Here is a 14,331-nt window from a genome sequence, read left to right on the forward strand (position 1 = left end):
CTCAACTCTGGCTATGTATTAGAATCATCTGGAGAACATTTAAAAATACTGACTCTTGAACATTACTTCCAGCGATTCTGATTTAATTGAAGTAATGTGAAACCCTGGGGTGGAGGAGTGTTTGTGATTGACTGTTTAAACGACCCAGGTGATTCTAACATGCAGCCAAAGTTGAAAGCCACTGCTGTAAAAACGCCTGATTATTTTGCTTGACCTTAGAGATACTGTCTGTAAAATATTCAGGCCTTCTCTCAGTGAATGGTACCAAACTTAACTCTTTTTAAATGATAGATATTCAAATTAACTACAGTACAGGAAGAGAAATTGAGGAATAACAAATGAGAAAATAACTTCCCTTATTTCAACATGTATTTATCGAACCGTTGTGACACCTGTTAATAAAAAGCTAACATCCAGGAGAAAAGCAGATCTTTCCTCTGTTTTACCTCTGAGTCAGAAACTTCTGATGTCAGTCCCATCTCTTGCCACTTGTCAGTGACTTAAATGCTCTGAGCTCTAGTTTCCTAATCTGTCATTGAGCTAATGTAACAATAATTACACCAAATTGCAGGAACAAGAATAATTTGTATGAAATCATCCTAAAAGCTGTAAAGAGCTATAAAAATAGAAGGGTTTTTTTTTTTGAGAATTTTTTGTGTTCCTTAACAAAACTTACCTCTGTGTGGAGATGATGCTCTAAAAATGCATATTGCAAAAATTCTGACGACTATCAAATGTACCACTCTGATAGAGCAACAATTTACATATGGCAAGATTGATCTGGGGTTTGGAACAAAGGTAGCAGATTCTGAATTGTGGTGAGTATATGAAATACAAATGGCAAAACAGTAATAAAAATCAAAAGATGTAATGATTCTCATTCCTTTTGGAGGATCATCCTTGGGTATGTTCTGTTAAGCCAAGGTGTAACAGAGAATTAACAAAAATATTTTCATGATGAATTTTTTAAAAATTCACTTAATTCATAGATAACATGCTTCTAAACAGAGGTATTAATATCTGTGATTTATTTTTCATTGTTTAGGTTTGTCTTATTTTAATTTGTTGTGATTCTCTAAGGGTCTTTTATACTTCTGAACATTTTTTTTCTAGTTCCTTTTTGACATTGCCTGAGTAATTATTTTTATATTCATTTAACTTTATATTTTGAAGTGAAAAAGCATGAAAAAACAGGGATCGTTTTTATTTCAAAGAAATCCATCACTGCTGAAGGTTTCTAATAACAAAGACAACTCTTCTTCTTTAGCATGTAAAGGCTTATGGTTAAATGTGGATTTTCACTGATAGTAATGAGATTATTTTATCCCTCTTCTCCCCCATGAATTAAGTCCATCTAACAAGTCTTTGCTGAGGACCTGCTAAATGCTGAACACTGATTTGTTCCAATTTCCATAAATGTCAAAACTGTCAATAATTACATTCCTCAAGAACAAGAATTATCTCTTTTTACTTTTTGTACTCCTTTTCAATTACAAGGCTGAGAAAAACGGCTTAGTATAATTCATTCAGTAAATATTAGATATCTTTATTGCCTAAGGTTGCCCTCTCTTGTTAATATTTTAGTGACAAGGCTAAGAATTAAATGAGTCATGTTGCCAATGCTGCTAGTAATTTCAAGCAGAAAGTTGAAGCCTGTTGGTATTTGAGATTAGAAAAAGAAACACTGTCTAAACTTAAACTGTTAATACCAGTTTGTTCTCTTTGGATCTTGGGTTATAAGGATGTTGGTCTCTGATATTTTTTTCTTCTCTTAAGAAACAATGCTTAATCTTCTTGAGGTTTAAGAACAAAGGTTTTGGGTTTTTATTTTCTTTAGATGTATGGACAGAAATAAGCTCTAAGCAATTTTTGAGTTATGTAAGTTAAATATGACTTATTTTTAAAGCAAACTTGCTGCTGATGTAATTTTGAAAACTCTTGATTTGATGAACAAACTTAAGCAGTTGGTTCCTGGTATGGAAGTAAGCTTCTACAAAATCCTTCAGGTGAGTTTAAACTCTTCAAATATTGAAGTTGATTTATATATAAATGTTTCCTATTATATGTTTCTGTTGTAATATTCTTAATCTTTAGAAGATTAATGTTTTTCTTAGAACTGGCCATTGGAAGGAAGTTTAAAAATTGTTAATTGTCTCACATAACTATAATATTCTCACTACACGGTTATTTTACGTAGTTTCACAGGAAATGAACATAAGTGCTCCTGACTCTAATGTATGGGATGTTCATGATAGCGGAGCTTCCACAGCCTTTTCCTTTTTTGTGTCATATTTCCGGTTTCTTCATTTGTTTCTATTGGCATTGTGGTAGGGGGGAGTGGTATTTGTTCTGGGGTGTTTGTTTTTGTTTGGGGTTGATGAGGTAAGGTTTTAAGACAAGAGGGAGACTCCTGGAAGAAACGGACTTGATTGTGAGTGATAATAAAATTAGAGAGGTGTGCAGAAAATAGTTAACTTACAGATTTCAATAATAATAGTAGCTGAATAAGAGCTCTAGATGTTTGCCTTGATATCCACAAAACTTGGCTTATAACAGATATTTAACAAACGTGTGAATTAAGTTACTATAATAACACAGATGTCTCCAGTGCCTGTATAGACACGGTAGAAGCCAAAACTGGATCCTTAGGCAGGGTCTACTTATACACTTTGAGAGCACAGTGCTTAGGAGATGGGGATTCAGATGCTGACTCCACCATTTCTTAGTCAGTGCAGACTTGAGCAAGTTACTTCACCTCTCTGAGTTCCAGTTTTCTTGACTACAAAGTAGAAATAATGATCCCTGTTGATGGGAGGAGTTATGAAGGGTTACCATGAGGGTTTTGGAGATAAAAGCCATCTCTATAGTTCTGTGGCATTAGATTATACTTGAGTACCTATAAAACACTTAACATTCTAAAATGTTGATAATTATAAAGGATTTATAGTTTAATATTTTTCTCTGATTTTATGTCAATAAAATTTTTTTTCAGAATAGATGATTTGAGGCTTAGTACTAATGTAAAATTTACTGACATGAAGGACTTATACTTTAAAGTATAATTGTTACATTCACTAAAATAAAATTTTTTATTGAGTTAATTTGAATTTTACTTTTATTTGGAAATGATTAGCCATTTGTTCTTCTAGCTAGTTTTTCTTTTAAATGGTAGCTAGAAAAATAAAACAATAACTCAAAACATCAGTCAGTTGGAGGTGATATTTAAATTAGTCAAAGTCTTTAAGACATGATTTTCATAGGCACAATAAAGCATTCAGAACCTTTGCCAGATTTTTTTAAGCCAACCTTACTATTGATTGTATAGACAGTTATAACAAGGTAAAGACTAATAAATACATTCAAACAGCAGGTAGAAACACTTACGAATTTGCCTAGAATTATTTTATGATTTAGGTCTATTTATTCACCTTACTCTTAAAGACCGGACGTTATTTATTCTTTCTGCCGTTTATTTTCTGGTTTCTGATTTACTTAGGATCCTCGCCTGATCACTCCCTTGGCTTTTGCTTTAACATCAGACAGTAGAGAACAAGTACAGTCTGGACTGGGAATATTATTGGAAGCTGCTCCACTGCCAGATTTTCCTGCGTTAGTGTGAGTTACAATCATTTGCAGTGTATCTCTTGTGGTGCTGGAATACCCTGCCATGTTTCTTCAGGAGTCCTGAATGTAGATAGATTGGAAAATTCGTGAATCGAAGACGTCATTGTAATAGTAATTTTTCTTTTTTTTTTAATCTATTTATTTATTTAATTTTTGGCTGTGTTGGGTCTTCGTTTCTGTGCGAGGGCTTCCTCCAGCTGCGGCGAGCGGGGGCCACTCTTCATCGCGGTGCGCGGGCCTCTCACTACCGCGGCCTCTCTCGTTGCGGAGCACAGGCTCCAGACGCGCAGGCTCAGCAGCTGTGGCTCACGGGCCCAGCCGCTCCGCGGCATGTGGGATCCTCCCAGACCGGGGCTCGAACCCGTGTCCCCCGCATTGGCAGGCGGATTCTCAACCACTGCGCCACCAGGGAAGCCCTGTAATAGTAATTTTTCAAGTGAAAAATGTTCTTCAATTTAAAAAAAGTTTGATTCCCACAATTCAAAAAGCCAGATGTATACTCACGTAGGGAATAGCTAGATCCATCCAGGTGATTAAATGTATTATCCAGATGCTACGCCTCTCTGTCTCAACACCTCTTTTTAACGTAGTAGCTTCTGTGCTGAGCTTACATCCTACCAGTTTAGTTTCTCCATACAAAGAGTTTTTCTTCCCCAACTGTGTGAGTGATAAGTCTAAGCGTCGCTTTCATTGACCGGTTCTGGGTCATTTACCAAGGAAGAGATTCCTAAAGAAAAAAATCTGTTATTATCAGAAGGTGGGATAATGACCAGGCAGAATTATCTACTATGTCCATCTATTTTAAACATTAAGAGAATATTTGCAATTAGGTTTGAAAAAAATTCAGATTTTCAGTGCTGTCTGTAAACTAAATGGTTGACAAAATGTCTAGTAGGGTTCTACTTTAATAAGTTTAGGTAGTCTCTATGAATGAATTTGCAGAAGCGGTTTGAATGAACTGAGACAGTTGTTAAGTGGTAAGACATTCCTATATGCCAGGGGTCAGCAAACTCTAGACAGCAGGCAAGGGCTTATTTTTATAAATAAAATTTTTTGGAACAAAGCCACACCCATTCATTTGCATATTGTCTGAATTGTCTACATCTACATTTATGCTACGACGTTAGGGTTGGGTAGTTGTAACAGAGACTGTGGATCCTCAAACCTAAAATACTTAACTACCTTGTCCTTTAAGAAAAAGTTTGCCAACCTCTGCTATTTCTGTTAACTGACTGAGCAAACTCATTTTTCAGAATTAATAATTTAAGTAGTCGTAAATTAAGAGATGAAGAACTGTGGAAAACACGACCTAGAGACCATGTAATTGAAATTCCTTCCATTTTATCATATTTTTTAACAACTCAATGGATAAATAGAGAGCTTCTCAAGTTACAAGGTAGACCGTCTGTGAGGCTGCTTTATTTTGTGGTAGCTTGCGTCTTCAACTGTGGTAATCTGACATGAGGCAAAATCCCCCACGCTTCAGAGTAGAAAGCTTCAGCTTCACTGAAAGGTGGAGTTTCACCCAGTGTCTCTGTATGTGCAGCCTTCCTATCATTTCACTATGTCTTTGCCATCCCTCCCTGTCTTGTGTTGTATAACTTTCTCTTTGGACACTATCTCAGATGTCCACTTACGCTGTTTTATTTATGTTACATTTATGCCTATATTTACATTACCTTAGTTTAATAAGGTGCATTTATATACTTGATGGGTAGGTAGGTGGATGTGTAGGTTGGTTTTTTGGAGTGTGTTTGTTTTATTTAAACATTTAACAAATGTTTAAATAAGGTGAGGGCCAGCTTGTGCCAGGCCTTCTTCTAGGCATTTTGAATATTGCAGTAAATGAGGGGACCTTCTGTCATGAGGTTTACAAAATGTTTCATAATGAGCATGTCACTATGGGTGGAGGGCCCGAGGAAGTGAGTCTGAACTGAGACCCGATGATAAGAAGGAGCCAGTGCTATGCAGATCTAGTGGGAAGAGTGTTCTAGGTAAAGGAACAACTTGTACAAAGGCCCCGAGGCAGGAACAAGATGGGATAAGTGGCAGGGGCAGAATGGAAGTCAGGTTGGTGAGAACATACTGACTGAGAAAGGGGAAGGGCACAGGAAAAAGTAAAGGCCAGCTGATGTTGCCCATGGTTAGAAGGATGTTCTTACCAATACCAGTAAATTTGTATTTAATTTTTACAAATAATCCACACTCAGAAACTAGTTCTAATGCCTCCAAACCAGAGGTGGAGTTGTCATTATAAAGGGTTGTGAGTAGAAAAGAGTTTCCTCTGGCAAATTTAGGATATTTACCCAAATCCTGCTTCATCATAGACTCCAGGATTATTTCAGAAATATTTGAAGACTTACACTCCCCAAAAGACCCATTCTCAATGAGTCCCTAATTGTGTACCAACTCTGCCTTTTGCTATATTTTTATATAATTATTTCTCTTTTTTTGATTCCCATTCAGACTTGGAGAAAGTATAGCAGCAAACAACACCTATAGACAACAGGAAACAGAACATATGCCCAGAAGAATGCCTTTGCAATCATTAAATCACAGTTTTCCAACATCAGTAAAATGTTTAACTCCTCCACTTTTGAAAGATAGAGTTCCTGGATTGAACATTGAGGAATTAATAGAGAAGCTTCAGTCTGGAGTTGTGGTGAGTGATAAATAGCCATTATAAGTCGGATTCTGCCTGGAACATACCAACTAAATATCAACCCTTATTCTAACATTTATCTAAACAACTTTAGATGCAGATTTGATCATTGAAGCCTTATCTTTTCCTCTAAAAAGTAGCAGTATCCTGGAAGGTTTGGAAAGAGGAAAAAATCAGTCATAAAATTCCCACATTTTAACATGGCTATCATCTTCCCTTCGTCTCCCCGAACCAGCCCACCCTCCCACCACCCCCACGCCACCCCCGACTTGAATATACTTTAAATTCCCACGAGCGTATCAGATCTTACCCAGATATTCTTCTGCAATAGCCAGGTTAGTGATATGTTTGTGACCTGCCTCATATGACATTAAGTTTCTGTGATTTAGTCTCACATTAGGCATTTATTTTTTTATTTTGTTGAGCGTTAACAATTTCTGATTTTTTAACTCTATTAAAACCCAGGTAAAGGATCAGAATAATGATGTGAGAATATCTGACATAATGGATGTATATGAGATGAAACTATCCACATTAGCCGTGAGTACAAGCTTATTTTAATTATGTGTAACAGTTAAGCTTTAAGAGATGTTTTCCAGTAAATGATGAAGATTAATGATGTGTTTTCTTACAGTCCAAAGAAAGCAGGCTACAAGATCTCTTGGAAGCAAAAGCTCTGGCCCTTGCACAAGCTGATAGACTAATCGCTCAATATCGCTGTCAGAGAACTCAAGCTGAGACAGAGGTGTGTACAATATAAAGACACATCTGATTAGTAGAAAAATAAATGTAGTAAATAAAACGTACAAAATACTAGTTTTATTTTCATTATTCTGATTGAAGTAAATTGTCCTTAGCAGTTAACTACTACTCCCTCTGTCTCGAAACTGTCTCCCCTTTAATTTTGGTTACACAATTATCTTCTGATTTTTTTTTCCTACCCTAATGGATACTTTTTTCCTGTATCCTTTTTTTCTACTCACCCCTTAAATGTTGAGTTTTCCAGGATTATGTTCTAATCCCTTTTCCCTTATTTAGGTGATTCATAGTTTCCAGTCATTACCAGAATGTTAATGCCCCCAATTTTTTATGCTGAGCCCAGATCCTTTTTCTGAAGCACTAAATGTCTCCTGTGTAGCTCCATTTAAATATACATCAAATACTTCAAACTCAGCAGAACCAATACTGAACTCATCACCCTCCCTTTTAAAAAATGTATTGTTTCTTATGTATTCCCTCTACTGTTCTTAAGAGTTTTCCAGACAAGAAACCTGGAAATCACACAGTTTACCTTCTATAATTAGTCATTCACCAAGTTCAGTTGAATTCTGCCTTCTAAATACTACTTTTTTTTGCATTGTCTCTATTCTTACCACTGTTTACTACAGGTCAGATTCTTTTCATTTTTCACAGGAATCACAGCAGAGCCTCTGATTAGTCTTCCTACCTTTCCTTCCTCTCAGCCACCCTCAACATACAGTCAAAGGCATCTTTCTTCTGTATTTAGATCTACCCTCCCTTCTTCCTCCACAGTCATCCCTGAGGCAGTACTCTGGTTCCATTGCCCCTGTGCTGAATATCCTTCAGTGTCTCACCGTTTAGCTCAGAAGAGAGTTTAAGTTCCTTAGAACTTACTGCATTCTCTGCAGTCAGACATATTAGATTGCTTTGCAGTTTCTGAAACTTGACGTACTTTTCTGTTTTCTGTCCTTGCACTTGCTCTTCTGTGTCTGGAATACCTTTTCCTCTCTTTCTCTAACTTTTAATAATCCTTCAGATTTTAGTTTTAATACCGCCATTTCCCAGGAAGCTTTCTCTGGTCTTCTCCTTCCCACACTTCTGGTGATCCTCCCTCCCTGTGCTGCCCTCTTTATAGTACTTCTCACACTGTGTGAAAACTGTATGACCCCACTTCCACCCTTGATGTTGGGGAGCAGAGCTTGTCCTCTACCCCTCTAGACTGGCCTAATGATTAAATTGACAATAAGACAGATTTATTTGGTAAATCTTTTAAATTGTAGAAACTGAGCATATTATGTAAATGATAGTGTAAGAGTCTATTCCATTTCCTTTTAGGCACGGACACTTGCTAATATGTTGAGAGAAGTTGAGAGAAAAAATGAAGAGCTTGGTGTGTTGCTGAAGTCACAGCAGGTTGAATCAGAAAGAGCCCAGAGTGATATTGAGCATCTCTTTCAACATAATAGGAAGTTAGAGTCTGTGGCTGAAGAACACGAAGTACTGACAAAATCCTACATGGAACTTCTTCAGAGGTAAATTATAAAGTAAAAGTTTCTCTGTAAGGTTAGAATCTAGAATGAACACACGGCATTTCTCTTCTGTGTCCCTAAAATCCAATTCTGAGTATTCATATATTCTGATGACACTATAAGGTAAGTAGTTAGCAAGAAACTTATGTCATAGTGCAGTGAAGTATTGCTTACTCAAACTCAGTATCACGGCTGGAAACAGAATACAGGTGTCTCTATTTCTTTCCAGTTGACTCTACTTCTTTCCTTTATTCATAGAGTCATCAGTCATCTGGGATGTTAGCACCTCAAGGACAAGTTTCGTCCGTTTTGTTCACTGAGAAATCCCCAGGGCCTAGAACAGTGCGTGATACATGGTTAGACACTCCATAAATAATTGTTGAATGACCTTAGTTGTCACAGTTCATATCAGGTTGAACCATATGAGTTAGCCATTTCTGCAGATCAAAAGTGGTTGAATATTAACAGTTGTCATATAATTCAGCCTAATAGCATAGAAATTTGGGTGTTCGTGTTTAACTCACCTCTTAATTTGTAGTCAGTATTTCTCTTTGATGTCCTTGAATGTAGTTTACTTACATGTATGACTGTATCTGCAGAATAAATTCTTATAGGTGAACTGCTGGTTTAAAGGGTGAGTGCTTTTAAATTTTTGATTGATTGCCAAATTTCCCTCCAAAAAGGCTATGCCAATTTATATGCCCACCCACTAACAAAGTATGAGATTGATCGTTTTTCCTTCCCTTGACACTTTTTATCTTTTAAGCCAGTTTTAAAACTTATGAATTGTAAGGAAGACCAGGAACAGTTATGTACTTTCTACCAAACAATAAAAATAAAAACACTCTAGTTAACTTGTTTCTTGTTTTTCTTTATACTTTGACTGGTTAAGATTTGAAAAAATGTTCTTTCTCTGGTATTAATGTAGAGATGTAGAAATTTTTACCTTTGCAAGGTCCGTGTGCTTATTTTATTTGCCCATCAATAAAAATGAAGGATGGAAAATGTACAGCATCTAGAAAATTTGTGAGGACAAGGTGATTTTTAAACAGGATATTTTCCCCCAACAACTGATTGTTAGAGGCAGCCCCGATAAAGTGGACTATTTGTGTTAAGTCAGGGTGTAAGAGAAAGTAGGCAGCGGTCCAAGAGAAAATGGGCTTTCTAGGACCTGTTTATGTTCCAGACAGTGATTGAGGGGTGGGCCCAGAAGTAAAACTCCAGCCTTGAGGGGCCAGGTGAGTAACAAATAAATGAAGCTGGCTGGGGAAGGTCATTTGTAATGGTAGGAATATCTAAAGGCATTCAAATTCAGAATTTTAAAAACTCTATATGGGACTAGTAAAACACTTTACTGGCCACATTTGGCCAGTGCCACCAGTTTGTTTGTCTTTGTAGTTAGAGGCATGAAGAGAACGTTTTATGCTTAAGATAGTTAGGTGTCAAAGTATTACTTTGGAAAGGATTCTTTTATGTGGTTACCTTGCAGGTAAAAATAAGCAGGACTGTAAGATGCAGAGCTATAGAGGCAAGAGAAATTTAGAATCCTCAACTACTTAATTCATTAATTTGACATTTTTACTTAAACATATATTATGCCCAAGAGGCCAGTGATGAAAGGTGCAAGTTTAATTTTTTTTAAAGACGTCATCCTTTTTATAGAAGGTGTTTCAGTTTCTGGACTTAACTATAAAGATAGAGGCACGTATTTTATAGCAAATTATGTAATGCAACGTTATCTGTAAATGAAGCTCGTCGTCCATAAATATGACGTTAAAGCCCCACATGTTTCCACTTCATAGTAATTTTTACCTCCTCAGTCAGCCAAAACATATCTTTATTATCTTTTAGAGTTATCTAACTCTGTTTATGTCCCGCTTGTTCATGCAACCTTCCTCCTCTTCCTGCAGTATATGCAATTTGATAAGAAGAAATGGTAAAGAAGACACTGAGTTTCCTTTCTCCATCATACGTGTTCCTCCATAAAAATATCACCTCATCTCCTTGTCTTTTCAGGCATGAAACTGCTGAGAAGAAGAACAAAAATTTACAGGTCACGTGTGATTCTCTAAATAAACAAATTGAGAGTGTGAAAAAGTTGAATGAATCACTCAAGCAACAAAACGAAAAGTAAAATCTCTAGTTCTTTATTCTAATTATTTTGGATTTTTCAAAAACAAAATGATTCCCTGTATATAGAACATTGCTTTTTATAGATAAACTTAATGGAATTATTACTTATTGTAGATATAAAGTGCATATTTGGCAGAAGTTAAGGGTGATTACCATTCTTCGGAATTTCCTCTTAAAATACTTGTTGGTGAGAAAAAGAAATGATATGATTCACTGATGTTTTCTTCTGTATTGTTTTATAACTTCAGAACTATTGCCCATCTAATAGAGAAAGAAGAACAGAGAAAAGAAGTACAGAACCAACTGGTAGACAGAGAATGTAAGCTAGCAAGTAAGTAGCTTATTTAACAAATTGTCTATATTTGAACATATCTTGTGTTGGAAGAAAATCAAAGCATGAGTGGTTTTTAGTTTGCCGTTTCATTATTTTCTACTTCTCTCATTTTTTTAAACCTTAAGTCACATCTTAAACAGCTCTCCTTTTCTTTCCATAACATTTTACAAAGTAGTTTAGTTAGATTGATCAAATTGAAAAAGCAATACATTTTTTTGAAATCTAGGAGTTATTGGAAATGATTGCCCTTTTTAAAAATAAAAATTTTTTAAAGAATGTAACAGCAGGTGGCAGTGCTAGGTAACTTTTAGTTACTAGCTTCTTAATGGTAGTAGTTCTGAAATGATCCATAAAAACATTTTTGTTCTAACTCACTTGACTTAGAGCACAGACATCTACCTATATAATTTTTCATAGTTTTCTCTTGCCCTTTCTTTTCTAACCCTTAACTCTGAGGATTGTCCTTCCCCTCATTACTATATATTGTGTTTAGAACAGAGGAAGAGGGAAAGACATGGAGATTTGGCATTTTCTGTAGAATACTGGCATAGGAGAAGAGTTTCATGGTGTTTTTTATTCATCAAGTACTGTGTAACTTTTATTTCTAGCAAGATGTTCTTCTTCTTTCTAGTTGTCTCTTTTTTGCTCTTATATAACATAATAGCTTCTAAACCTTTTCAGGGTAATGTCAGTATAGGACCTTTGAGTACAAAGCTGACTGTTTGCTTGTTTTAAGACCTGGCACAAAAAATAAAAGTACAAGAAGAAAAGATTGAAGTCTTAAAAAGAGAAACGGAAGATAAAGAAGAAGCCATTGGTGTCCTTAGAAAAGAATTAAATAGAACAGATCAAATAAGAAAAGAATTGAGCATTAAGGTAAGAATCTGTTGCATTCTCATTTGCAGTGAAATGAAGAAGTCTTATTTTGTGAAAAAGGTGAATTTGGATAAATTAATGTTCTGTTTCTTTAGTAATTTTGCTTAGAAGATAATATTAGAATCTCAAAGTGATTTGACAGTTGCTTGTTATGAGGGCTCTCACAGTGTGAAAACTTGTATTTCCTAAAATTATTACACATTAATTAAATGTATACTTTGTTACAGCACTTGCTGCTTTAAAGGGGGCAAAGGATACAGAAAGGGGTTCCCAGTTCTTAATGTCACATACAGGTAGCTACCTGTATATATGTATATAGCTGCATCTCTCTACTTATAGGGATGGTGATAACAATAATTGTAGTTCGTATTTGTTTAGAACTTTATAGTTTACATAGGACTCTTTGAAATGTTTTTCTTAATCTTCCTTTAACAAATATATTACTATATAAGTATTAATAAATATTTTCATCCTACAAATGAAACGGAATCTTGGGTTAAGTTACGTGCTCAGGGTTAGTCACATAGCTAAGTGAAACAGTAGTCTTATATGTTCTAAGGTCATTGCTCTTTCTACATTATCATGATTGCTTGAGTGTGGTAGCCATGAATAGTGCTTTCTGGACCATCTAGCACCAGGAAGATGAGAACAGACCAAGATTAAAAAGACTGAACAACTACAGAGCATAAGTGACAGAAGAGGCATAAAATTTAATTCCACATTTACAGATATCCTGGTTCTGCCTTAATGTGTTTATCTTAATAGTAATTCTAAATAATAATATGTAGTATTTTCTGCAAAAGTCCAGCTGCTAGTATTGACTTAAAAAGACAAATTGAACGTGTCTCCCCAATTTGTATTATATTGTTTATCAACTACTGATCGTAAACTTACCATATAATTGTTAACTAAAATATAATACATATCGTAATGTATCTTTTGATATGGTTGTCTTACAAATAAAAACAAAAGGACATCTTAAAGCATGTTTCTGTGAAGAGAAAACACGCTAAGTTGTTTGTTTTCTTCAATTTCTCTCCCCCATGCCCCTTTTTTAGGCTTCCTCCCTAGAAGTTCAGAAGGCTCAGTTAGAAGGTCGTTTGGAAGAGAAAGAGTCCCTGGTGAAACTTCAGCAAGAGGAGTTGAACAAACACTCTCATATGATAGCAATGATCCACAGTTTAAGTGGTGGGAAAATAAGTCCAGAAACTGTGAATCTCAGTATATAGATATTATGTATTTATCTACTGGGAAGGTGGGGTAGGAAAGGTAATTTGTGACTCCAAAACAAGAGCAAATTATTATCTAATTATTAATTTAGTAAAGAACCTGATCTGATACATGTTTTTATTTGGTCTTAAAGTTTTACTTCTTGTTTCTGGATTTTATTGCTTAAAGCTTTCTTTGGTTTTTACTTCAGAATATTCTTCTTAGCCTCCATTATTGTTTTTTCTAAGGTGTTTTCTTTTTCCTTAGTTGCTTTCCACTCTCTTCTGCTTGTTTAATTTATTCTCATTTGTGATTAGATTTTTAAAATCAGATGTCAGTGAATGTATTTTTCCTTCTACTTTTATTGAGATACGATCAACACACAGTACTGTATGAGTTTAAGGTGTACAACATAATAATTTGACTTACATACATGATGAAATGGTGACCACAGTAGGTTTAGTGAACATCTGTCATCTCATAGAAACAACATCAAAGAAACAGAAAAAAAGTTTTTTTCCCTTGTAATGAGAACTCTTAGGATTTATTCCCTTAACAGCTTTCATATATGAGGTAAAGAAAACAGTGTTAATTATCTTTATCATGTTGTACATCTCTAGTACTTTGTCTTATAACTGGAAGTGTGTACCTTTTGATCACCTTCATCTGATTCCCCCTTCATCCCCACTCAGTGAATCTAAAATAACTTTATTACTGCATTGAAAATGTAGTAAGATACATGGTATCAGTTCTAAATTTTTTAAACATGCAGTGAATATTTGCAGAAATAATGTATAAAAATTAGAAAATAGCTGATATATTGTGACTATATTGTTTGTCACGTAAAAAACTGTAGTAACTTACAGAATTATCAATATTTATGAATTTCTTAGGATTTTCATACAGATAACTTGGATTCTACCTTTGCCACATATTCAGAAATTTATTATTTGTTGTTAATTCTGATGTGAATTTCATTTGATATATTGTCTTTCATTTACATAGTTTTTTTTTTTTTAAATAACTGTTTTTAGATGGCTATTTTAATTAATTAATTAATGTATTTATGGTTGTGTTGGGTCTTCGTTTCTGTGCGAGGGCTTTCTCTAGTTGCAGCGAGCGGGGGCCACTCTTCATCGCGGTGCGCGGGCCTCTCACTAGCGCGGCCTCTCACGTTGCGGAGCACAGGCTCCAGACGCGCAGGCTCAGCAATTGTGGCTCAC

General features: G+C 35.4%; 1 protein-coding gene across 1 annotated transcript in view; it reads left to right on the forward strand.

The window, feature by feature from the left end:
• CIP2A (cellular inhibitor of PP2A) overlaps positions 1-13,239 on the forward strand; it is a 27,853-nt gene extending 14,614 nt beyond the window's left edge. Inside the window, exons 11-21 of the mRNA XM_068546784.1 lie at positions 677-818; positions 1,907-2,006; positions 3,497-3,615; positions 6,091-6,286; positions 6,752-6,826; positions 6,921-7,031; positions 8,363-8,559; positions 10,573-10,686; positions 10,938-11,020; positions 11,760-11,899; positions 12,958-13,239. Of these exons, the coding sequence (XP_068402885.1) occupies positions 677-818; positions 1,907-2,006; positions 3,497-3,615; positions 6,091-6,286; positions 6,752-6,826; positions 6,921-7,031; positions 8,363-8,559; positions 10,573-10,686; positions 10,938-11,020; positions 11,760-11,899; positions 12,958-13,128 (1,448 nt within the window). The 3' untranslated portion in view covers positions 13,129-13,239. The remainder of the gene's footprint in view (positions 1-676; positions 819-1,906; positions 2,007-3,496; positions 3,616-6,090; positions 6,287-6,751; positions 6,827-6,920; positions 7,032-8,362; positions 8,560-10,572; positions 10,687-10,937; positions 11,021-11,759; positions 11,900-12,957) is intronic.
• Positions 13,240-14,331: the final 1,092 nt, after the last annotated feature.

This window comes from Eschrichtius robustus, chromosome 6 (assembly GCF_028021215.1).
Source record: "Eschrichtius robustus isolate mEscRob2 chromosome 6, mEscRob2.pri, whole genome shotgun sequence".
NCBI classification, from domain to species: Eukaryota; Metazoa; Chordata; class Mammalia; order Artiodactyla; family Eschrichtiidae; genus Eschrichtius; species Eschrichtius robustus.